General features: G+C 37.5%; 4 protein-coding genes across 7 annotated transcripts; 2 read left to right on the top strand and 2 right to left on the bottom strand.

The window, feature by feature from the left end:
* Window positions 1-1,411: 1,411 nt before the first annotated feature.
* LOC121796130 (UV-B-induced protein At3g17800, chloroplastic-like) lies at window positions 1,412-4,977 on the top strand. Its single transcript, XM_042194877.1, has 3 exons — window positions 1,412-1,689; window positions 2,490-2,767; window positions 4,044-4,977. Exons 1-3 carry the CDS (start codon window positions 1,552-1,554, stop codon window positions 4,855-4,857), a joined length of 1,230 nt encoding a protein of 409 aa, XP_042050811.1. The 5' UTR covers window positions 1,412-1,551; the 3' UTR covers window positions 4,858-4,977.
* On the bottom strand, window positions 4,955-10,780 carry LOC121796131 (soluble inorganic pyrophosphatase 1-like). 4 transcript variants are annotated; one of them, XM_042194879.1, is made up of 12 exons: window positions 10,085-10,779; window positions 9,554-9,628; window positions 8,529-9,456; window positions 7,451-8,438; window positions 6,212-6,342; window positions 6,097-6,125; window positions 5,950-6,015; window positions 5,769-5,876; window positions 5,633-5,698; window positions 5,446-5,566; window positions 5,285-5,366; window positions 4,955-5,185 (listed from the first exon to the last, which is right to left on the bottom strand). In XM_042194879.1, the coding sequence occupies exons 5-12, from the start codon at window positions 6,330-6,332 to the stop codon at window positions 5,143-5,145; spliced, it is 636 nt and encodes a 211-aa protein (XP_042050813.1). In that variant the 5' UTR covers window positions 6,333-6,342; window positions 7,451-8,438; window positions 8,529-9,456; window positions 9,554-9,628; window positions 10,085-10,779; the 3' UTR covers window positions 4,955-5,142. The 4 variants fall into 4 exon arrangements, 3 of the variants coding, with proteins under 3 accessions (XP_042050813.1, XP_042050814.1, XP_042050812.1); XM_042194880.1 differs by lacking the exons at window positions 7,451-8,438; window positions 8,529-9,456; window positions 9,554-9,628; window positions 10,085-10,779 and adding an exon at window positions 6,599-7,433; XR_006049702.1 differs by lacking the exons at window positions 4,955-5,185; window positions 5,285-5,366; window positions 5,446-5,566; ... (3 more) ...; window positions 6,097-6,125; window positions 6,212-6,342 and having other exon boundaries at window positions 7,450-8,386; window positions 10,085-10,780.
* Window positions 10,781-10,820: 40 nt separating this feature from the next.
* Window positions 10,821-13,869, top strand: LOC121796129 (beta-1,6-galactosyltransferase GALT31A-like). Its single transcript, XM_042194875.1, has 11 exons — window positions 10,821-11,132; window positions 11,608-11,692; window positions 11,789-11,850; window positions 11,943-12,145; window positions 12,212-12,275; window positions 12,373-12,448; window positions 12,659-12,779; window positions 12,864-12,951; window positions 13,066-13,191; window positions 13,273-13,382; window positions 13,461-13,869. Exons 1-11 carry the CDS (start codon window positions 10,840-10,842, stop codon window positions 13,595-13,597), a joined length of 1,365 nt encoding a protein of 454 aa, XP_042050809.1. The 5' UTR covers window positions 10,821-10,839; the 3' UTR covers window positions 13,598-13,869.
* An 8,908-nt stretch (window positions 13,870-22,777) lies between these two features.
* LOC121793353 (probable lysophospholipase BODYGUARD 1) lies at window positions 22,778-25,659 on the bottom strand. The gene is made up of 4 exons (XM_042191348.1): window positions 24,724-25,659; window positions 24,315-24,643; window positions 23,939-24,138; window positions 22,778-23,414 (listed from the first exon to the last, which is right to left on the bottom strand). The coding sequence occupies exons 1-4, from the start codon at window positions 25,250-25,252 to the stop codon at window positions 23,084-23,086; spliced, it is 1,389 nt and encodes a 462-aa protein (XP_042047282.1). The 5' UTR covers window positions 25,253-25,659; the 3' UTR covers window positions 22,778-23,083.
* Window positions 25,660-26,251: the final 592 nt, after the last annotated feature.

The raw sequence follows: 26,251 nt of genomic DNA, 5'->3' as shown, positions 1-26,251 counted from the left end.
ATTATAACTTTGAATCGACTTCATTACAAATTTTGGATCGACATTACATCATTATAATTTATAAGTTAAACTGCAGATTTCCCATAACAACTCATGAGCAAAAGATGATAAGTATTAAGTACTAATCGTACATGTTTATTAATTAACTTCTAATCTATTTGGCATGTGGCGTTATTTAGTCTGTTAGATTAGAAAATTATGTAATACTAATATGTTAGTTTTGTATTACGATTATATAAAGAGATATTACATAAACTACATAAACCTATATTACAAAATATAATTGTTGGATTTAGGCTTTATCAACTTTCTGTGAGGAGTAATTTTGTAAGAGTTTCGCATCTTGGCTATTAAACACCATGTTCGTAGGATTATTAGAATTTTTACAAATAAATCTCTTAAATCGCCTCTTTCTTTCACTTTTTATGAACCCATATTATTTTAAATTTTTAATCATATCCTCATTTAAGAAATCACATTCACGATCCACCATCAAATTTCATAACTATCTCACCATTCATTTTTTCATTTCTTATTTTATGTTATTTATTATATATATATATATATTAATTAAATTTAATTGCTAATAAACATCTAAATATAGGAGTAATAATTAAAAACCAAAAAATTGAAAAATACTCTACAACAGAACACGATAATAGACCAAAAAAAAAAATCATATAGGAAATTTTTTGTTAAAAATGTGTTTCTTTGGCCCTCACCAAAGGTTACACAAAAAGTATGCATAACCTATACGAAAAATTAAAATTTTCACAATCCAATACAGTCCACCTCAGCCCATTCACTAAATGGGTCTAGGATGTGTTGGATCTAGAAAGAAACCTCTTGTTTCGTTGGTGGACATGGGCCAGGCCCAAACATTATTCCAAATATATGTTAAATACAATATGCCTTTTAGAGCGAGAAATTAGATTGTGTATGTATAATGTATTATTCATTTTCTTTGTAATGTTTGAATCCTATAATAGTTAATTTCTATGTATATAAATATATAATGATAATGATATTCTACAAAACTTGAAGGGTCAAAATTTGCCATTAAGTAGGATTCATATTTCATACAGATGATAGAGTCTTCCATGATTCAATAATGTCTAGTCACGCTTTCATCACTAAAAAAATGTCTAATCGAACAAGTTAATAGGAGTATAGGACTATAAATTTGTAATTTATTAAAATTTTTAATTATTTATGACAAATTTATCAATATAATATTACTAATATTTATGTTTATCATAGTAATTGCTCGTTCGTGATACTTATTAAGTTTTAATAATAATTCAAAGTAAGAACATTCTTGTGTGATTATCAATTTCAAGTTTATTGGCCAATAATAATAAAATATTAATTTCAAGGGTTTTTATAAAGAAAAATGACTCTATTGTATGCTTCACTTTCAGCCTTAAAAATTGATTCACTTAGAAATAGGAAAAATAAAAAGGATAGAACAAGTCAAGCAAAGAGTTCAAATCCATTGGAAATTGAATTCTCATCTCCCTCACTTTTACTTGGAAGGAAGAGAATCGGCAGATGAGATTGATGATGCAGATATGTGCCGATGTCCCGTTGGTTCTTCACTCGGCTGGAGGAGGTTGCCGGCAGCCGGAGGTGAAGCACTGCGGCCATTTTTTCGACACCAAATGTTTTCTCTCTCCTGGATTCACCAGAGTAAGCTCTCTAACCATTTCGTTTGATTTGAGTGGCTGCGTATGTTTTCTGATTGTTTAGATGATTATGAAGTTTTTATTTTTCGTTTTTGGTTTCTGAAGTTTGGCTTTTATTAATTCCCCCAATAAGCTTAGGGCTAAGTGTTACGTTACTGCGCGGGTTGGGAGGAACTTGTTGGATTGGGATTACGGCAATTTGATTTGAATTGGTTTGATGCTGATTTTTTTCGTGACTTTTCTAATTCTGAAGCTATATCAATCTGATTGTTTTGTTTTTGTTATAGCAAGATTTGCTTTAATTTCTCTTTCGGTTAGAGTTGAGAGGCTGGGGAGAAAACAAATTGACATTGCGCATCAAACTTTTTTCATACATTCACCATTGCAGTTGTTTGAGAAATGTAAGGTGCAGAATGATACATAGCAGGGCAACTTCAATATTAGTGTGGAAGAGATTCTGCAATTACGCAATCAGTAGCCTATGCTCATTTAAGACCAACTTCTTAAAGTCTTCTATGCAGTACTGATGATTCTTATGTATCTTTAACAAATGAAGGACTATGATGTCAAACCTGTACTTCAGTTGGTCCCATTAAAAATTGTCTTACACTGTCAAGACTAACGTAATACTAGTACATTAGCTCATGATGTGTTTTTGTTGATTATCATGGCTCGTCTGATGAGATGTTTAAATATGCAGTTGTATAGCTTTATGTCTGCAGAAGTAATGTTATATGTATGCATGCTGTTTATCTGTGAAATTTTAAAAGATTTATTTTTTTCTGACTGATATTCATGGTTTAGAAAAACACCTTTTCAAATCAAAAGCTAGAGGTTGGCCCATCGAAGTTGAGACCTAGAAGCTTTATGACGAGAGCCTCTGGTAACTCCAGTGGTGATTTGACTCCAATGGCACCTCTTCAGCTTGAGTCTCCAATTGGCCAGCTTTTGGCTCAAATCCTGCAAACCCATCCTCATCTCCTTGTAGCTTCTGCTGAACAGCAGCTTGAAAATCTCCAGAAAGAGAGAGATGACCAGAAAGAGGAAGCTGCGCCATCATCTACAGCTCTCTTCCTCTATAAGTAAGTCATCTTTTTATATATTCCATTATGTGTATTCAGTTTTTCAGTAAAGCACCTATCACTGTCAGTATGGAATTCTACCCAGGCATTAAATTATGTCTGAGGTTTCATATAAGGTTTTGGCTACGCTCTACGGGGCATAAAGCTTCTCTTTTCCGAAACTAAGCTTTGCTATTCCTTTAGAGAAACTTATAAAATAGCTGTTCTGCTCTAGTTTTATCGTCACTAAGCTGTTCATCTATAAGTAAGTCATCTTTTTAATATATTCCATTATGTGAATTCAGTTTTTCAGTAAATCACAATCAGTATGGAATTCTACCCAGGCATTAAATTATGTCTGAGGTTTCATATAATGTTCTGGCTACAGGGTATAAGGCCTCTCTTTTCCGAAACTAAGCTTTGCTATTACTTTCGAGAAACTTATAAAATAGCTGTTCTGCTCTAGTTTTATCTTTCACAGATGTGTTACATGCAGTGTTCTATATTAACGAAGGGTTGTTGTCTTACTACTGCTAATGGGAAGAACTAGCAACTGAAATAATTCTCTTACTTCATTGAAAACATAAACCATTTAGTTCCACCAGAATTTGGAAGGTGGGAATTTCTGATAATAGAAAAATCTCTATTTTTTGACACAGATTCTCTATTACTGAATTACTTGTATGGTGGATCTGGTGGCTGCACTATAAAGTGCAGTTATTGCACTACCAAGTGGCCACGATAAGTAATGTTGTCTTTCATGGAAAATATTTTTAAGAAAAAATGTTAAAATTCCACACCATAGGTACAATCTTGATGTATTCCTGCCATAGTGGAAAACCTAAATGCCAATATCATGAAAGTTAATTAGAATTTGAATATTGGTACATATATGTACCGGTTCAACTTGTTTTCCTAGACCCATCGGTGAATTGGATGTTCTATAAATACGACCATAGCTGGATGAACAATTTATAAAATGTCGAGAGTTGCGCTCACTGAAAATGCAATTAGCTCAAGTAGATTTTAAAACCCATATGTCATACATTAAAGTTAGCCTCTAATACAATGGAAATGCAGGAACAAGTGCAGTTATGGGTGCTTATTCTTAAGGATATTGCATACTCATGTGATATATCAGCTGTTTGCTAACACTATCATCCTAATTTGATCTCCTTTCAAGAGTCTTATTCATTTATTAGTTGTTTCAAAGTTACTCTCCAGATTCTACTGCATGGAACTGATTAGTTGATCGATGCGTGTTTGTTGGTTCTGAACAATATTTTTCATATTTCAGGAGAATTGCTGAAGTGAAAGAGAAAGAGAGGAGAAAGACAGTGGAGGAGATTATATATTGCTTGATTGTGCAAAGATTTGTCGAAAATAATATAACAATGATTCCTAAAATATCGACAACATCTGATCCTGCTGAAAGGGTTGACTTTTGGCCAAACCAAGAGCTGAAGCTGGAATCTGTGCACTCTCCCGAGGCTTATGAGATGATTTTAAGCCATCTATCTCTGGTACTCGGGGAGCGATCTGTTGGGCCCTTGGATACCATCGTGCAGATTAGTAAAATAAAGCTTGGCAAGCTTTATGCTGCTTCAATCATGTATGGGTATTTCCTTAGAAGAGTTGATGAAAGGTATCAGCTCGAAAGATCTATGAACACGCTTCCTGAAGGTTTTGGTGATGAAGAGACAATCACATATCCAGAGCCGATATCAGAAAAGCAACTATGGGATTCTGATTCTTTGATACGGATATATCCTGACGAAGATGGGGGAGGTATAGTGGACTCTAGAAACGAAGAGAAACCGTACAAATTAAGATCATATGTTATGTATTTGGATGCAGAGACGCTTCAGCGATATGCAACCATAAGATCTAAAGAAGCAGTATCTTTGATCGAGAAGCAAACGCAGGCCTTGTTTGGTAGGCCTGAAGTTAGAGTTGCAGAAGATGGCGCTTTAGATGCATCTAATGATGAAGTTGTTTCTCTAACATTTTCTGGACTTACAATGCTGGTGTTGGAGGCAGTTGCATTTGGATCATTTTTATGGGACGCAGAAAATTATGTCGAGTCCAAGTATCCATTTATCAATAGCTAGAATGTATTACTTCAGATTCACTCTTTCAGCTTTGTAAATTCTTTAAACTATACCGTAGCTCGATTTATTTTAGTGTTGATAACAGAACTTTCTATCATTAAAGAACATTTATTTTGTATTGATAATGAGCATATTACATTGTATTGCTTAAACTTGGAATGAATTTCCAAACAAAAAATTTATTGAAACAACAGGGAAATTTCAAGAAAGGAAAATATGGTACTTAAATTTAGTGAAGGCTTCTTCTTCCACCACCACTAATATTGAGGAACTGTAAATGATTTCTCATTTCTTCAATGTCTCCAGGATGTACTCAGCATAAAGGTCCCTGCAATCAACATATAAGAATTATATATCTTCAAATGTCACCACACTAGATATAGTATAATGTAAATGTTTCTTAAAATTAACAAAATATGGAAGTTACATGGAGTATTTGATGGCATCCTTAGCAGATGCAGAGGGCAAAAAGGCATCAACTGCTACCTCTTTGTTTTCATTCTTCTTGTCTGAGTTAATACTTGTTAAGGAGGGGACAATTTAGGTGATTAATAAAAGGGTATGCATGATTAATCATCAATAGGATACAATCTTCAAAGAATCGTCGGATTTCCATGAGACGATGAGGCGGGAGTTGGCTGATATCAGTCAAGTGGCGATACTCGGGATCATCAGCACAAACAGCAATAATCTTGTCATCTTTCTCTCCCTAATTAATCAAAGTATTAGCATCCTCAGCCTCAAGAAATGAGCTTATTGATTTGTTTAGACTAACCTGATCAATCATAGGCATCAACCCTATGGCCCTAGCTCGAAGAAAACAGCCGGGCACCACAGTTTCCTGCCAAGTTCATAAATGTAGCAATTACAACATGATTTTTTTTTCAAACTCTTAGCCCTAACTACCCTACCTGCATGATCACTAGAACGTCCATTGGGTCGTTGTCCTCGCATAGTGTGCGAGGAATGAAGCCGTAGTTGTGAGGATACACAACAGACGAGTATAGTATACGATCAACCTGATGAATAATATTCACTTGATCATACTGTTTCATTAACACATGACAAAAATTACTACTACTAATTATATACCTTGATCAAACCAGTTTTCTTGTCAAGTTCATATTTCACTTTACTTCCTTTAGGGATCTCAATCACCTACAACACCCTTTCATCAAATATTCTCCAAAGACAGCATAATAAATCATTGAAACTTTGTACAAGTGTAAAACAACGTACGACGTTAACAAGTTCAGGTGCTCCAGATCCTGCAAGAATTATTATGCATGAGATATCAGATATTTTCTTAAAATAAAAACAATTGTAGAATTTGATTTGCAATTTAATGAGTTACCAATCTCAAGATCATGCCATGGATGAGCAGCAACAGATCTCCTTGACAAAGACGAGAGGATTCGTTCGTTCAATTTAGGAGTACTGGCCAGTGATGGTTTAGCTGCACTCTTTTCTGCCATTTTTCTTTTCCTGGATATACAAAATCTATTTGGTTAAGGCTTCATTCTCAAATACATGAATGTACATATATTATTGATAAATCTAAAATTATTAGGCTACCATAATTGTGGAAGCTTGTTTATTCTCAACTTGTGTTCAAACAGTTAAAAAGCCATCAAATGTTAGTAATAATATTGCACTCCATTATACAAAAATAATCGTAAATCTAATCAACCTTGGATTGAATGAACAATAACGAAAATTGAAAAAGAAAGGTTGTAGGTACCTTGATGAAGATAGAAGAGGATGATGAGATTGATAGCATGAAAATGGGAAGGCAGATTTGAAATGTTTACATAGGCAAATGGGAGAAGTACGTGGAGAGAGGGGAGCACTAATAGTTATTATAACCACTCCACTTTTTCTATCCAACAATGTTATTTTTGGGTTTGGACTTGGTCTTCATCAGGACAACTAGGATATATCCACGTGTGCAAACATCTACATTTCTTATTTTTAAGAATCAAAATAGAAATCCAAATCAAAAGCTATTTTGCAATATATCCCACAAAAAGATGTCACACTTGTGGGACGACATTAAATTTTAGGAGTTTTATTTTGTGTGTTAAATAGAGAGAGAAAATTATAATATTTATATTAACGAGAGAGATTTTTTTTCAAAAATGAAAATGTGACGTATGAGACAAACTAAAAAAAAATGAGACATCTTTTATGAGACGGAGGAAGTATGCATTGTGGTGATCTATGGCCGGCTTATTGATTAGTTAAAATATTTTCATGTAATTAATAAATAAATAAGAAATCGGTTATGAGGAATTTTCCTCATGAAACTTTGTATTATTTGGGTCTGAATATGTTTGTATTGTATTATTTGTATAGTCTACTGAGAAATTACAGAAACAAAAATCTGTAAATTTATTTGACAGATTTCGGTGAAATAAATAAAATTCAGGAAATATTCGACTTTCTGGTAATTTTGGTGAAAAAATGTCCAAAGCTGAAAAAATGAAAGTCAAATTTGTACCTTCATAAAAAAATTTAAATCATGTGAAAGATTGAAATGAAAAGGGGACAATTTGTAACCATATTTATAGAGTATGAACTAGTAGTTACTAACCGCAGCTTCTTTGAGGTTAAACCGGTTGGTCTATACGTTGAAGAGAGATTTTGACAGTGCCGAAAGATGCCATCCAAGTCATGTAGTTGGTCAGAGCTGCATCTCCATCCACTACAACTTCGTTGCCACTTTCATCGAGATACTTGACAACAAAACTTGCAGCTTCTATTGTTAACCTCTTACTCACTTCATCCTTCAACTTCATTATTCCTGATGAAGCAGACAACTTAAACTTTATAATATTATCTCCATAAGTTGCTTTTACAATCGCTATGCATTCGTTGCTGGTTGATGTTTGAGTTCCAATGGGCTGAATGGAGAGCCTCATTGAAGTTTTATGTAGTGCCTTCGCCGTATTGATACAATTCTGCAAGGCTGCATCACTATCCAGAGAAATAGGACAGTTGTTCTCATCAGTGTAATTGATTTCAAAACTACCATCATTCAGTTTTAACATCTCTATCATTTCATTCTTCAGTTCCAATATTCCGGCTGAAAGAGGGAGCTCAAACTTTATCAGATCATCTTTATACAATGCCTTCACTGTCATTTTGATCGACATGATGGAAAGCCAAAACGTATTTTGGACCCGATGATGTGAAACCACTCACATACTCCCTCAATTTTGCATCCGTATCAAGTACGACCCAAATGTTGTCTTCACGTTGATACTTGATTTCAAAAGTTGCAGCATCTAATGTTAACATTTCCACCACTTCATCTTTCAGTTTCGTTATTCCAGAGTCTGCAGGAACTCTAAACTTTATAGTATCACCTTCAAAGTCTGCCTTCACTGTCATGATGCATCCTAGGTTTTCCAAGGATGGTGAAAGAGAAGAACGAGAAGAGTGACCTTCATCGGGAGGACTCACACGACACTGCTGGATAGTTTCTACAATATGTTTCTCGGCAGAACAGCCAACTATACTTCTCTTCCTGCCATTTATGTCAGATGCAGCTTTCATGTTATTTGAGATGGATCTCTTAGCTACAGATATGACACTGTTATGTTAGAATCAGACAGCAGGCAGTCCACAGAACAATTATCAGAAAACATTAAAAATAAAAGTGAACTTACAATTAAGGTTATCTTGATCCTTTATTCTATTCTCAGATAGTTTTTGAGGAGCCTTTGTGCTAACTACCTCTCCCAAGCTTAATTTCCTCGTAGAACCAATGTCGGCCCGCAAAATCCGTTGTGGATTTAGTTCATCCCTTGTGTTATTTGGGGTAGTACCATGTGATGGTACCGCCTTTTCGTTAAGGTAGCATCTGGAAACAAGAGATGAACTAGCAGTGTTTTCCCCTATTCTAACAGTTTCTGGTCTACAACTGTTAGCTCTATTATCAATAGGCAATGCCAGGGCTGGGGTTCGTTGAGCTTTATTTGCTTGGTTCTCTAAGCTTTCACTAGCATGCATAGTTTTACTCATTACAAATGAATCGAGGGGATCATCCTCAGAAGTTTGAAGAACTTCAACATGTACATCACTACCTATTTCCTGTCCTGTTCTAAGCTCGAAGGTTTTAAATTCCTGCTTCATTGTGTCTAAAAGTGAAGTCAGAAAAATCCGAGGTTGCTGATAAATTGTCTGGTTTGGAGGCAGGAACAACTCTAATATATATTGAAGATTTCTAGTGTAGGTGCTTTGCAAGCAAATAGCGAAGCCACCCGTAAAACCAACCTTCCGTGCACTGAGTGCTAAAGCATAATCAACTATGCTTAACTTGGTTACATCTCTGCAGAAGCAAGCACCAGATGACAATGCCTTCCAAACAATGCCCTGACCCTTTCTCAAATGGAATCAGTTGCAGTCTCTTTGAAACGAAGAAAACCTAGTGACCGATGTGTAGGATTCCATTTTGGCCTTGGAAATGAAGCTTTCTTCATTGGCCCCACCCCTGATGGCAACCCAAGTCTGAGCAAAAGGTAATTTGTATGCTTTACATAGCATGTCCAAGACATTCTGTATCTCATCGACAGCAAGTTTATATTGTTCGGGACCCTGCCATTAAAAGTTTCGCAGCTAAGATTTGGCACGAGAATTAAAATTAGAGCATGAAGATGAAAATGCAGCAAAGCAAACAGAGAATGGTCTTAACATTTTCAAGTTGATTGTATGTTCGATGATTTGTGTCAAATGGCCAGAATGCATCAGAGCACCTCAATCCAACCTCCTGCAAAAAGAAATGGAAACAAAATCAAAACAAAGAAAGCAATGAATCACCATCCTCTTCTCAAAGCTCAACAAATATGCAATGGATTTACTCTTTCCACCGAATTCATCTCATAACCTTGACAAGGGATTCACAACCCAGATATAGATTTTCTACCTGTTGAATAGCATGTAAAGGGAAGCAATTCAAGCAAAAGTAAACTCATTCTTCAAAGAAGCCTACACAAACATTATATCAGAAGAAAATAAATGTAGCTTTCCTTGCAAATTCGGAGCTCAAAATTGAACCTCATCACTTTCCAATTCAAGCTTAATCTCAACCTTATGCAATTTAAGCTAAACCCCTATATTTCACAGGAGTTTCCATAATTGCAGCAGAAAAAAACTTGAATTTGTTAAATTGAACAGCTAAAACTCAGAAACGAATATAACCAAAAAAAAAGCAGCAAAATAAGACCTTGAGTGAAGCTGATACTTTGTCGATCACATTGGCGAAGTAAAAGCTTCCATCCATTATCGTCAAAATCTCAACAACTGCAATACAGAAATTCCAATCAGGCTCAAACACCGGCAAACACAAATACCCACGGATTCCGGCAGCCAAGGCCAAATCCTTCAACTCGAACTCCTCCTCAGAGTAACATCTTAAATCGGGGCAAAATTCCGGAAACCTCCGGCTGAAAACCCGACCCGGGGGCAGCAGCGATCTCCACGGACATTGTATCTGTGATCGGAGCAACGTTTTCGGAATAAACAAATCCCCTTTCCGGAATAAGGGCGAAAGGCAAGTCGGACGAATGAAGAAGCTCTTGCTGGTCTTGGGAAATGGTGGGCGACCAGAACTGAAAGAGGGAGGGGAAGCAGATGAAGTCGAAGAGCTCCAGCGCCGCATTGATTTTGGTTTTGGTGACTGAGTTGGAGAAATTGGAGGTGGGATTCGTGAATTCGGACTCTTGACGGGCGTCGAAGAAGACGCGCCAATCGGTGATGGAGCTGTGGGAAGAAGAGGAGAGTGGGTTTGGTGCCATCAAATTCATGAAGTCGGGTAGGGAGAGAGACTGAGTTTGGAGGTCCTCCATCTCCAATGAGTGATGAGGTATTTTGAAATTTGGTTGGTGAAAAGGCAAAGATAACAACTTTTAGCATAAGCAATATATATTTTTTGTTTAGTACTCATTTCCTCAAATGTAACCAATTGATAGATGGTTGGTGATGCCATTTCTTTACCAACAACTGTCCTTTTCTTCTATACTCTTTTTGTTCTCTTTTTGCTCGAGAGGAGTTTCTATAATTGCACATATATCGTCATTTCAAAGTCGATTTCAAGCTTCTCTTGAGGGTTTAGGTCTCCCATTTTTTTCCCTTTTACTGACCTTTTTTGGGGTAATAGGGTTGATGGTGGTGGGAAGCAGGGCGGCGCCGCCTCACAAGGCTGGCATTGGTGGAAGATGGGCGTGTCTGTTGTGCCTCGCCAGCTTTTGCTTGGGAGTTGCAGTCGTCAACAGGTGCTTCTCTTTTTGCCAAATTTTTCCATTTTTAACTTGAAATTTTAATCTCCATTTTTGTGCTTTACTTGGTTCTTGGAACCAACCTTGATCCATCCTCTTTGTAAAATTGTGGCCAAGTTCTTGATTTGAAAATTTTAGCTCAAATTCCCATGTAACAAACGTATGCTAGCTAGTTTCTGATGCAGTTTGGAGGAATTATCAATTAAGATAGCAAATTGAGGAAGAAATATTTTTTTGTGGCATTGCAATAAGCTGCAAGGATGAGACCTAATTGATGGATTTTGAGGTTATTGCATGATTCCCCAATTGATAATGTCTGTTTTCTTTTCATTCATTCTGGTGGGTACATTGAATAACTCTGCTTCTCAGATGAAAGGGTCCTACTGTAAAGTCCATTGGCTTTGCGTTGTGGAGTAGTATGTTTATTTTTATAAGTTGAACAAGCTAAACACGGCCTTTTCATTTGTTTTAGGTTGTGGATTGTACCTGATTTAGTTGATCTGGACAAAAGTGCTGGGAAATATGGTACTCATCTTGCAACTAAGGATTGGAAAAAGGCAAGTACTAATGATACCTACAGCTTGCTAACTGGTTTTATGTTTGTTCTGTTAAATTGACAATTAAGCAAATTAAAACTCTCTCATTCTCTGTAGTTGGATGCATCTATGGCTGGGGATATGCTTTCTCATGTTTCAAAAACTCAGGATATGCTCGTGTAAGTCTAAAATAAAACTAAAGAGCAGTGTTTCATAATATTTGGCACCTGAGTTATCATCTTATGCTGTCTTTGTGGCTCTATGCCTTCAGGACATTAAACAAAACCATATCTTCACTAGAAAGTAAACTTGCCGCAGCAAGAGCTGCAAAGGCTGACAAAATACCTAACGGTGCAGCACCAGAAGCTGAATCATCAAATAACCTCTCGAAGAAGTTCTTTGTTATGGGAATCATTACTGCATTCAGCAGCAGAAAACGAAGGGATTCAATTAGACAAACATGGATGCCTCAAGGTTCTGCATTCTCTAAACGGTTAATGCAGACACTCTTTTGGTTCAATTACTAATGCCTTTTTCCAGGTGATGGTTTGAAGAAACTTGATATAGAGAAAGGCATAGTCATAAGATTTGTGATAGGGCACAGGTAAAATGTCCTTGAACTAGGATTTCCACATTATCTTTCTAGCTCACTATACATAGTTTCTGTCGCGTCCCTAATGTCTAAAATTCATGTTGGTCAGTGCAATGCCCGGTGGTAGTGTTTTGGATAGGGCTATTGATACTGAAGAAGCACAGCACAAGGACTTCTTGAGACTGGTATTTTAAGCCTTCTGCAAATGTTATAGTAGTGTCGAGAATGCCCTTTAATCCGTTGAAAATTGTCTCCTTGTGCTACCTGCATTACACGGTAACAGCATTGCACCACGGTTGTTTGATAAATAACTGGATTCCAAGCAATATCCGTAACTGATATGTTGTTGTCCTCTTATTAGTAGAAAAGTTTGATCTCTGTTCATCTTGTGTCAGAATCATGAAGAAGGGTACCACAAACTGTCCTCAAAAACACAAACTTACTTTTCAACAGCCGTGGCCATGTGGGATGCCGACTTTTATGTTAAAGTTGATGATGATGTCCATGTGAATCTTGGTTCGTTTAATCACGCTCCCACCTGAGATATTATAACATATATGGACATTTGATGTTCACTATCTTCTTTAATTTATTTTTTAGGCGTTTTAAGTTCATTGTTGTCCCGTCATCAATCAAAAGCTCGTACGTACATTGGTTGCATGAAGTCTGGTCCTGTTCTTGCACAGAAGTAAGTGTGTTGAAGATTTTGACTAAATTTTTGTTATTCCAATACTGGTAGAAACTATATTCAATAGATTCTATATTTTGAAGCATTTTTACTAATCTCACCATATATTTACAGAGGAGTAAAATACCATGAACCAGAACACTGGAAATTTGGCGAAGAAGGAAACAAATATTTCAGACACGCGACAGGGCAAATTTATGCGATCTCCAAAGATGTGGCTACCTACATATCTATTAACCGGTACAACTGATTAGCTTATAGTAGAAGTGAATAAACACATTGAAGAACCTCATTTTGCCGAAGAACATGTATATCTTGCAGATGCTTACTTCACAGATATGCAAATGAAGATGTGTCTCTTGGGTCTTGGCTTATTGGTTTGGATGTCGAGCACATTGATGATCGGAGCCTGTGCTGTGGGACGGCCCCTGGTATGACTGTTGCTATGCTCATATTTTCTGACCTCTGAATTTCAACAACATCCACATATGTATATGTTTATGAAGCAGATTGTGAGATGAAGAGTGAGGCTGGAAACCCTTGTGCTGCATCATTTGATTGGAGCTGCAGTGGAATATGCAACTCATCTGAAAGAATGGAACAAGTTCATCGGTGTTGCGGTGAGGCAGCAGTTTTGAGGTTTTGACAAGGTCGCTTCCTCACCTTTGTCGTTACGAACAGTGGGCTGGTTTTTTTGTTCATTCACTACCCATCCATGTGTATGTGTTGTTTATGCTTAGTCTGTTTTAGTTAACTTGATGTATTTATTTAATTAACCCTCTCTTGTCTTGTAGTTGGGACTAAATTTTCTAATTCCGGTGTATTTGTATTTTGTCCTGTAAGAGGCTGCAACTAAAAAATATTACTAGTAGAATTTAACTTTTGAACCAATCGTTTATAATGAAGATTTGAGTTTTGCATATTTTGTTCATAGATGTCGGAATGTTAATAACGGATAGATACGGATTGGGTCTGAGGAGATCCAAACGGGCTTAACCCAATCCATACCGAACTACAGCCTAAAATCCACAGTTCAGCCCAATTGAGAAAAAAGAACTGAATGGTTTATACTTGTTTAATGGACTAATTCTTCTTTTGTGAAAGCATGTCAACTTACTTCCAATTTAATGAAGAGCAATAGATTAATTCCCGCATAGTGAGTGACGCATGACATTTGTGCGTCGCTATTAATGAAACGCACAAATGTTATGCGTCTTTACTGAAAGACGCACAAATAATATGCGTCTTTAATAAAGACGCATATAGATTATGCGTCGATAAACGACGCATATATGTTATGCGTCGTTATTTAATGACGCATAACATATATGCGTCATTTGTTAAAGACGTATATTATTTGTGCGTCGTTAAATCGGGATTAAGAGGGCAGAATGCTCGTAATTGACAGACGACGCAGCGAGCAGCGAAGGAGGGGCGATTTCAGCGACGATTTCCGGCGATTTGAGGCGTTTTCCGACAGATTTCAACCAAATACCAAACATATTTCGGTAATTATTCATCCATTTGGCTACATAAATCAATAATTGCTGAAGTTATGGAGGTTTTCCCTAATTTAGTAAAGTTAGGGTTTATATGAAATTGCTCAATTTACGGACGATTACTGTTAGTGTGTTGCTTATTTGTGTTGTTTTGTTGCGTATTTGTGTGTTTCACATGAATTTAGGGTCAATTGTAGAAGTAAGTGGTTCAATTGAAATTATATACCCAAAGTGCAGAAAATATATATATTCTTGTGCAAAAATGTGAAAATTTTAGTTATCTTATGCTATTATATGTTGGGTGAATGTTTTGAAGTAGATGGCATCTGCAAGTTCTGAACAACAGTTATGTTATGGACCTGAGGATCCATCCGTACTGTTTCATCAAAACGAACATATTTCAGCCTCATTGTTGGCGAATGGCACAACAAATGTGTTCAGAGTTCGTAGGACGGAGAGTAAGGTTTGGGCATTGCCAATACATGAAGATGTGATGCATTGGCTTGATGTTTGGGGGGTTCAGAGGTGTGATTGAATGTGGAAGGCCAAGAAGGATGGACAATGACCTAATAACTGCATTGATCGAGCGATGGAGGCCTGAGACCCACTGTTTCCACCTTCCAGTTGGTGAGGTAACCGTAACCTTACAGGATGTGCAAAACCTGTGGGGTTTGAGAGCAGACGGTCGTGTTTTCACTGGCTGTGACTACCCTATTGGATATGAAGATTGGCCCAGCAAGTGTAGAGATGTGTTGGGATGGATACCTGACGCAGAAACAGAAACGAAGCACGGTGGGTTGTTGATGACGTCTCTGATCAACCAAGCGACTATGCCGTTGGGTGATGGGCTGCATGAGTATGCATACGTCCAAAGAGCACGTATACATGCTCTAATCTTGTTAGGGGGGCTTATTTTACCGGACACTACCGGGTGCAAGGTCCCCTTTATGTGGATAAATGCCTTTGACGATCCGGAAGACGTGGCTAATATCAGTTGGGGTAGTGCTGCTTTAGCATACCTGTATCATTATTTGTGTGAAGCTTCTGTAGGCAGACAGAGAAGAGATGTGGGTGGCCCTATGGTTCACAAACATTATGCGTCACTCCCTCAATTAGAATGAATCTATTCTCCTTCATTATTTTGGAATTCCATTAACTTCTTAGCACAAAAGAAGAAAGAGCTCCTTGTTTAACTGAAATCACTGATTCGGTCCACCCAAAAACATATCCAATGGTTCCGTTCCGGTTTTTAATTTTACATAAATGGTCTCTGACGTTTCCATTTGTGACACTGCAGGCCCCTGACAAAAAAAAAATATCGTCACAAGACTCTGACCTTAAACATAATCACATATCATGTTTTTGTAGCCAATTTTCGGACCAAAATACCCAAGTGCCTTGAAGGGCATTTCAATCATATTACCCTTTCTTGCAGGCCTACTCTGCACACAGCTGCACTTTTGCAGACATTAGCTCTGCACTTTTGTCAAATCAAAGTTAATGTTTCTCAAGGGTGTGTACTGTCCATCTATATTTTAAGTGTTTGAAATTAATTTCTCTTGTCTAACTGTAATTCATCCTTCCATTGTCTTTCGTCGTGTGATCCCTACCGTCGTATACTCTGTTGTCAATTCATTCTCTATAGCTGAGCTTCAGATCGCAATTTAGGTAACTTGCACTCTGACCGATTTGGGTCGATTTTTTGGTGGAATTTGCAGTTGAATTTGGTTGTATTCAATTTAGGGTTTATGTGTGTTAGGCTGTGTCATGCAATTTTTTTGGGATTTCATTTCAAATCAAAGTTGATCCTACCGTCGTATACTCATTTTTCAATTCATTCTCTATAGTTGAGGTTGAGATCGCAATTTAGATAACTTGCACTCTGACCGATTTGGGTTGATTTTGTAGCTGAATTTGGGTGGATTTTGCAGCTGAATTTGGTTGTATTCAATTTAGGGTTTATGTGTGTTAGGCTGTGTCGTATAATTTTTTGGGGATTTCATTTCATAAAATAATGACGTATAAGTTTTTAATATTTTTTGGGTTTTAAGTTCCAATTCAGATCCTTGTTGCAATGTCTTCTTCAAGTTCTCAATCGTTTGGGTCAAGTTTCAATTGAGATTGGCATCGTCCACAGATTGTGAACTGTAATCATGATCTTGAGGCTGAGCTTGTGATATCTAGGACGGCTGCTAATCCTGGTCGACGTTACTATCATTGTCCAATATGGAAGGAAGATAATTGCAGATTCTTCCGTTGGTTTGATGCGGGTCTATCGCCAAGCCAATACACTTACTTTCAAAGAATCAAGCTCGAACGAGACAAGTTTGAAGAACAACACCGATGCAAGAATATTGTGGAAGGTGTTCTTGAAGATAAATTGCGCATGAAAAGTGACGAATGTGAAGATCTAAAGTTAAAATTGAGCATGAAGACTAAGGAGTGTGTAAGTCTTAATTTAGAAATTGTTAAAACCAAAAAAATGTCCCGAAATATGAAGATTGTAATACTGTTGTTATGCGTTGTAATTATTTTCCTAATGTAATGGTAACGCTTTTCTTCTTCAATCAGTAAGAGGGGATTTTTTGGTACTAAACCTTTGAAGTTCCACTGTAAGTATAAGGGGTAAATAAGTGACACTTTAATTATTATACATGAATGAAGTTTTACAATCACGAATGAAGTTTTACAATCACGAATGAAGTTCCCCGAATAGTTACATTAAACTAACACTCTGATGTAAGATACCTTCTAATGCACTGTCTCTTGCGCGATATGCCTTCATCCTACCAACTTTCAGCCCGAACTCCTCATCCAAACACTGCCGTATAGCTGCCAATGGAATGTGAGGATTCGTTTTGATTTTCTCCATGTAACGCTCAGCTAGCCACTTGGACGTGAGCCATCTCTGATCCAACACTTGCGAGCACGTGTGAGCATGACCTCTCTGCATATTCACTACCACAAAATCGGTATTGTTGTGGGTTTCGATCTTCCTTGTATACACATACCATTCGCATGTCTTGCCTTTACAAATGGCACGAAGTCTCTTGCCATCATTTTTGGATACATGTACACGTCGTCTGGTCATTATCGCGTACTGGCGAATGACCTGATAGAAGAAATCTCGATCCTTAAAAAAATCACCAGGCTTCCAAGCTGGAAGCTCATTGGTCAGCTTGAATGTGGTGTACCTGATACCCTTTCTACGCAACCCTTCCAAATCCTCTAGATCTTGTAGCTCATCCACTATTTCTTGCGCGTATAGTGGGCTTGTATCCGACGAGTTCATTTTTTCCACCACAGGGGAAAACTTTCGCCTTTTCTTGGACCCTCCGCTGCCTTCACCAGTCTGCTGTCCAGACCCTTGAGGTTCGGTCTCCGGCTCCGCACTCCACTGTTGTTCCGCTTCCTGTTCCGGTTGTTGTTGCCGACATAACGACTCGTAGTATGAGGTAAACATCTGTTCATCTCGATACATGTTGGCCAACAAGATAAAATGACCGACCTCATCAACATCATCATCATCTTCATTATTTCCCTCATTATGAAGATGACATCCGTCGGGAACATACTCGAAAGAAAGACAATAAACATCATCTTGGACAACTTGTTGGGGTACTTCTCCTACAACTGGTACGGGTTCTTCAGACGCTGCTTCAGTTGGAGCTGACTCTTGCACATGGGTGTCAGCTTCGGACATGACCAATTCATGTGTAATGTCCTCAACGATCGGAAAGAATTCGTTGTCTACCCGTATGTCCGGTTGTGGTTGACAACCACCGTCCATGACCGGTTGGTACTCGTCTTCATCTACAAATGCTCCTGCCCTGTCCGAATCTGGTTAGTGAACTACAGATTCAGATTCAGTTGCAGGTTCATCAACATGGACACTTGGACCAATCGGATTGGAATGGTCAACAGATGAAGGTCTAAGTACATCATACAACACACAAAATCACAAATGAGGTACTAAATCAATTATGTAAATCACAACTCATTACCTCTGGTACGTGTGCATGAGAGTCTCCTCCTCTAACTTCCCCTACTTCTCCAACATATCCTCCTCCAACTTCTACTATAGATTCAACGTGTGGTACTGCTACTGGTACTTCTCCAACTGCAGAGACCGGGGCTTCGGATGGTACTGATTCGGATGATACCGCTTCAAATGTTTTCTCCAAATTTTGACGAGCTACCTCCTCGTCCCTCCTCCTCTGAGCACGATCATCTTCTAAACTCTTTGTAAGATATTCCTCGAACTCAACATCCCTATCATACCAACCAATCATCAAAGGCTTACTCCGGTGCCCTTGCAACTGATCCCTCTGCCTCCTCTTCGTTCTGGGTTTTTGCTTTGCCACATTTGGCTCGGTTTCTTCAATCTCTTCAATAATGACTCATGGGGGTTTCGACGCCCTGAATCTGAGAAGCTCTTGCGCTTCATCCTTCATTTTTTCAATATAGCGTCAGCCCGGGTTATCTCCACAACGTTAACTTTGTCGTAGTAGCCGCCACTTTGAGGAAATCCTGTAGATGTGTATCCTTAACAATGGGCATCAAAGGGCCGCCTATTAAAACTCCCTCGCAGTCATGACTGTACTTTGGATCACAATAATAGAACTCACATATTATCTTCCTATCATACTTCAACTTTAATACCATACTCGAGAGGTCTATGAGCTGGAAATGGTTTATGTTACATAAATCGAAGAATGTCAAATACCCACCAACATACTTTTTCTCATCTTTGGTAAAGAAGAATGAACCTCCATGATGGAAAGCAACTGAAAACTTTCCAGGTTCTTCCCCTGTTAAGGAACAATAATCGGACAATCAAAAATCAAACCAAAACATCCAACAAATATTCACAAAAATTCAATTTCGGACCCCTAAATCACAAACTGAGGATTAAAAATCAATTTCCGGAGGACCAAAAAATATTCACAAAAAATCAATTTCCTAAACCCTAAATCACAAACTGAGGATTAAAAACATAACTTACTATATTCATCTTCTGGGACGAAAAAATCCAGCCGAGGATCTCGGATATACCAGGCTTCTTCTTCCACATCTATGACCTCCGGTGCATGTCTCGGTGGTGGTCGCCGTGGTGGCGGCGATGGGGGGTGTGGGTTCCTTTTTACGACGAGACGAATTTCGTGATGACGATGCGCCTGAGGATCCAACGTGCTTCCGTTTTGGCGCCATTCATGCAAGAGAGATTTTTACAGAGGGGAGCAGATAGAATGAAGAGTGAAAATAAGTTTGTGAAATTTTTAGGCGGGGTGGGAGAGTGGAGAGTGAATTACCTTTTTTGTGAAATTTTTAGGCAGGGTGGGAGAGACTGAAGACTGAAAATACTGGTGGTGAAATTTTTGAAATTTATTTGATAAATAACAAATGGAGTATTGTATACGTGACGTGTATATGTGGTGTAACTGCATACAAACCGCCGCTGACGCACAAACGTCAAATCTCGACAGGTTGCAGGCCGCCACTGCAGATTTCCGTTTGATATGACCATAATGCCCTTTTAGGGCTGAAGGGTCTTTTAGTCAGAAAAAACATGATATGTGATTATGTTTAAGGTCAGAGTCTTGTGGCAATATTTTTTTTGTCAGGGCTTACAGTGTCACAAATGGAAACGTCAGAGACTTTTTATGTAGTTCACTCTTTAATTTATATATAACCATTCAGCTCACCCAAATACCATATAAATATTCCTTTTCCATTTTATCATCAGTCTACTCCTATTGTTCTGATTTTAGTTTCAAAATTTTTGGAAGTTAACCGGCAATTTTGGCCCAAATCAAGAAAAACTAGATAAAAATATGCGAAAATCACCCAACAAATTTGCAATTTTGAAGTAGAACATTATAACACCATCTCCCACCATTTATATTAAACATAAACTCATTTTTAGGTATAACCATTTACACCAAATTCAATATTTATACCATTTTTGAGTTTTTCTTTCACAAAAATTTTGCAGTAACACCATATTTGGTATTGTTTCACAAAAAACACCAAAAATGAGTTTGAGTTTGGTATATGGTTGGAGAAGATTTCTACACCAAAACCCATTTTGGAGTATGGTTGGAGATGGTCCAAGTGTGAATAACCCTCCCCTTATAAGGCCTTTTAAGGGGTGAGTAACGCATTTCTAATATGGTATTAGAGTGGGCCAAAATCGATGATGGATTTTATCTCTTTATCTCTTCTCTTGCTTACCCACGTGATGGAAGTCCGATGTGTCATTCCGGCCCACACGTGAGAGAGCGTGTTAAAACTCTTAAATCTTGTCCCACATCGACTTGGTGATGATCCTAGCTCATCTATATAAGTGTGGATAACTCTCCCCTTTATAAGCCTTTTAAGGGGTGAGTGACCCATTACTAATAATCCCTTTCCAAGTTACTTGCAACATATTCCATTTTGAATTGTCTTTAGCAAGTAAGCTTACTTGCTAGTACAAATTTTCTTTTATGGGATTTTTTTATCTCTCTTTCTCTTTTATTTTATTCTCTTATTATTTAATTTTAAACATTAATTTCTTAAATCCCGTAACAAAAATATGTCAAATAGTTTGAAATGGAGGGATTACTTATCCTTCCAAAGGCATTGACATCTCGATCAAATAGGTGTTAGATTGAGAATAAGTAGAATTGCCAACAAACACCATTAGAGTCATATCCATACGATGACAAAAATTAGGCCAATGACCGTTTGTTATGTGTGCTAAAATTGACTGATGCTGCTACTTGATTATCTTATTTATTTCAGATATTTAATCTTATATTTTTATCAATCTATACTATAAATCAAAGTACACATCATTTACTTTTTATTACAAAAATCAATGTACATGCTACTCTACTACCATTTGCATGTATATTGATCAATTTTCAGCAATTTCAGCTCTGGATTTGTGGGTTTAAACCCCGACCCACCCATTTAATTAGAGTACAAATATTGATTATTTAAAAAACAAGGAGAAGAAAAGATTGATAAGCAATGCATATATGATATATAAGGTGAGGAGTAATGATAATAGTGTAGGTGGGGACAGGACAGCTGAAAACGGATGAGCCGCTGTTCGATAAATTCATAATTCGTGTATTAATTGGGAGAGCTCATGTGAGGCTCACATGTAATGTGAGATTATTGCCCCTGCATTTAACTTCCCATAAATATTTATTGCTTCTAATATGGCCACAGTGAGGTGGCAGCTACATCTTTTACCACTAAACAAATACTCTACCTGACTAAGTCAAACCCTCCCATAAATTTCGACACACAATTAATCACCTATGAGCTAAGTATGTACCTACATACTTAATACTACTACTGAAATCGCCTTAGTAATGCATAAAATCATTACATTGATTAAAAATATATTTGCAATCGAATTTTTTTTTTGAAATTTTGCTTGACGCCATTAATTCTACAAATTACTTAAAAATCAAAACTCAATTGGTTAATTAAAATAACAAACTGAACTTTGATTTTAATGTAATTTATGAACTTAACAATGTCAATAACAATTTTTGAGGTTTTAAAATCATACTAAATGTTAAAGCACAATAAATAACGGAAAATATGTGGACTAAATGAGAGTGGTGCTTACTTACATAAGATCTATATGATTGGTTTGTAAATGGAGCACATACGAATTTATTGTATAATTCGTATAATTCACCTTGTTGTATAATTCATAGTCATGGAGCACATACGAATTTATTGTGGATCATTTATACATTTGCATGTGGTCATGGAGCATGGATGAATTCATTGTGGATCGTTTATGAATTTGCTATGGAGCCTGCATGAATTAATACACCATAGATCTTCAATTCTTCATAATATAAGGACTGGACATTATTCATGATTTATAGTTTAAGAATGATTTGTAAAATAACTTATTCTTATATATATATATATATATATATATATATATATATGTGTGTGTGTGTGTGTGTGTGTGTGTGTGTGTGTGAATGTACTCTATCTGTCTCTTATAAATATGATCAATCCATGTCAACAAAAGTTATAATAAATGTTTTAGATAAGTGTGTATGAAAAAATACACATTTGTTGTAGGAGTATTGCATATTTAAGTCGGTAATAGACGAATAGTACTAGTTTTCATATTTAAGTTGATATAATGAGGATAAAATGAAAAAGGCAGATTTATATAACAGACTAAAATAACAAAATAAGCTTGTTACTTCACTTATGTCATGGTTGTGCCACTTTAACCATAAAAAGTGATCCTTATTTGTATGAAAAAGAAAATGGAGGCCACATGAATTCATGGTTTAATATACACAAAAATGTGGAAACGAAGGCGCCACAGAGTTCAAATAAATAGCTTAGAATAGTAGTGGAACTCTTTCTGTGTGTTTTGGTCCACACAATAAATCCTCAAATACTAATCGGTGATACAAAGCTAATAAAACATCACCATACAGAAGAAACAAAGGATCAGAAAACTTAACAATGACCCTAATTCTCAATCTAAAAATACACAAGTTTCTTTCCCTTGGTTGTTTCAAGCTACTGAATTCACATGGTGCAAAGATGTGTTTTTTTTTCTTCATCTTTTTCTGAATAATAAAATTTGAAGTGTCCTAACTGAGGCCACTTGCATTCTTCCAAATCTCCTCAAGCTCTCGAGCAAACGCCTTCTGCCTTCCGACAACTATGGTAAGATGATCTTTGTTTTCGACAACTTTAAGTTGCGCTTGAGGGATCCTCGATTGCATGTCGTAGCTACACTCAACTGGGATCAACTCATCATCCTTCCCATGAAAAATGGTGATGTTGCACTTGACTCTATTCTTCACCTCTTCCAAGTATCCCTCCAATTTCCCAGCACTTCCACATATGATGTTGTGTAGTGTATGCCATGCTGCGTTGTGTGTGTGTGTGAAAAAACCCTCTATCAAGTATGTCCTCATCCTGTCAATTATCACCATCAATTCCTTTGTTTTACATTTGATTTAGGTATAAGTAAAATTAGTAGTATTCAATTTCCCCCCATATGAGTAAATAGACTAGGAATAATATAATAACCATGGTGAGGTGTTCCAATAGTAGATATAGTAGGTAAACAATTTATTACAAACCAGAAGACAGAGAGGGAGAGAGGTTTGTTGCTTGAATATAAATGGTGAAAGAATGAATGCATTATTACATTCTTAGCCAAGCCCCCCAACTATACATGAGAAATTAAATTCAAAGCCACAAGATAAAGAAGTTGGTTGTTTCTTTACCAATATTTATTTTTGAACAGTTGCAATCGTCCGTGTCTTGATGTTCTACTACTAAAAGTCACGAGTAGCTACAAAATAGGACCCCCATGGTATTCTAAATCAAACTAGGTAAACCCCATAATTCCTAAATTATTGGTGTTAAATAGCTGGTCCTATATTCATAGACTTGGGAATAATATGAATAGGATGAAAATGAAAAAAAAGGCAAACCTGTTTCTTGTGAGAAGTTTGGTAAGAAACTCCAATAAACGATGGTTCTTGCTAAGGACAAGGCACGCCGTGCGGCTAATATGCTCGTACCAACACCCTATCGACGCCCCAAACGCAATCACCGGCCACACTCTCCTCGGCGCGATCCTCCTCATCGTGTATTGCGCCGGCGCCTCCCCCTTTGGCGCAGGGAAATACGGCTGCCACCATTTTTCAAATTTTCAATTTTTTTATTGGCAAACAAACAGAACTTTAAAGACTGAAAGACCTTTAGCCCCAAGCATTAACCACTATACTACTCGGTCAACTCACACACAAATTTTTTATTTCTATCAACATGGATCCATTGTATGTTACTATATGCAAAAAAAATTACCGGCGCGAGCAACGTCAACGACTTGAGCAGAGACGGGTGCTTGACCGCGAGGGCGAGAGCGAGGATGCAACCTAGAGAATGTGCCACAATGTGGAATGACTTGACCTTGTACGGCTCAAGAACAGATCTCTCAATCATCTCCAAATGCTCCCTCAATGTGTAGAGAGAGTCGTTCGGTTTAGGGCTTCTCCCAAACCCTAGCAGATCCACCGCAAGAAATCTGTACTTCGTTTTTGCAGATTTTGAGAAATTGGGATACAATGTCTCACTCCAAAACGCAGAAGATGAGATGAAGCCATGGATGAACAACACATCCTCGTACACATCGTCTGATCAATCCAACATTTAAGTCACAATTGTACAACATAATTCGCAGATTAATTAAATTTAAATGTAAATTTAAATTCACCTTTAGCTCCATCTGCTTTGACATAGAGGGTTTCTTTAGAGGAAGAGGTCCAGGCGGTGCAGCTTTCGCAGTCGCAATCGGACCACCTCGGTGCAGGGAGGATCCGGTGCTTCCCGATCCTCCCTTGCAGCATTTCAACAATGGTCGGATTCACCGTGAAAGTGGGGCGGCGGGGGGCGGAGGAGTGTCTGATTTTGGATTTGCAGACCTCGGAGACGAAGTAAGGGCGTGTGTAGAGAGTGTCGGAGATTTCCTCGAGCTGCAATCTGCTGCAGCTCACCCTCACGATCTTCTTCGACTCGCCTTCCTCGGACACCAAGATCTTGCCGCTGCTGGTGATGGCCTCCTTCGCTGAAGAGCAATAGCAAGGCTTCCACTCGGCCTCAATCAGAAAATCCGCAATTTTGAAGGCGTAACATAAGAAGAAGTCCACCATGTCGAGAACGACGAACACGAGTATACTAACGACATCGTTTAGTAATCTGCCTCCCATTCTTGAAATTGAGACAATGTGATCCTTCACTGCCATTCTTTTTATCTCTCTCAAACAATGGAAAATAGTAGAAGAAAAGGGGAGAGATTGAGAGTGGTAACGTGAAAAGAGTAGGTGGCTAGATTGAGAAATGTATGGAAGTCTGGGGGGTTCTTGAGAAGGGCCCCATGTATTAAAGCACTATGAGAGCCTCACAGTTCCATATATGGGAAAGAGGAAATCTGGGAAATGGAGTTGATGAAGCTTTCACTGAGTTTGCAAGGCTTCTAAGGGAGAAAAAGAAGCCTTGTAATAGTATGGTAGTTGTGGTAGAGAGTGGTCTTGTTTTCAGAGAAATGGTTGTGTATTTGAGAGAGAGGGAAAGAGGAGGGAGAAAAGAGGGGGAAATAATGAGAAATTATGAAACGCGTACACAGGTAACAGATGAGTGAATTCATTGTTTCATTAAAATCAATCCGCTGTCTGGCAAGAAGCAATATAGGGTTGGTGGTGGTTGAACCTCCTGCACTTACATATACTAATATTATATTTAAAATCAATCTTCTGGCTCTGTGATCGTGTTGACTCGAACCCTGACTTATCGATTGGAAAGAAAGCTTGACTCGAACCCTAACCTGAACCCTGACCTGTCGATTGGAAAGAAAGATTCACTCGAACCCTGACCTGTCGATTGGAAAGAAAGCTCGATTCGAACCCTGACTTATTAGTTAGAAAGAAAATGTCTTACAGACTAAACTGCATTGTCAACAAAATTTTCCTTAGGCTTATATCCTAACAATATACTTCCCCGTCTGCGATATACTGTCCCATTTTGACTTGGTGTTTAGTGATAATGTGAGTCTCACTTTTATAAATTAGTGTATAATGAAAGCTGAATGTAATGATTTAGTAAAATATGAAGTCCAATTATTCAAAATAGAAAAAATGTAAATATGACTTTTAATTGTGAATGTAGTAGTAAGTATTATATTGGAGACGAATAAAGTAATTAATATGGTGGTACGGTCGTCTATAAATGGACACATGTTAAAATTA

The sequence above is a fragment of the Salvia splendens genome, chromosome 3, assembly GCF_004379255.2.
Source record: "Salvia splendens isolate huo1 chromosome 3, SspV2, whole genome shotgun sequence".
NCBI lineage: Eukaryota > Viridiplantae > Streptophyta > Magnoliopsida > Lamiales > Lamiaceae > Salvia > Salvia splendens.
This window is presented reverse-complemented; position numbering and strand designations above follow the sequence as displayed.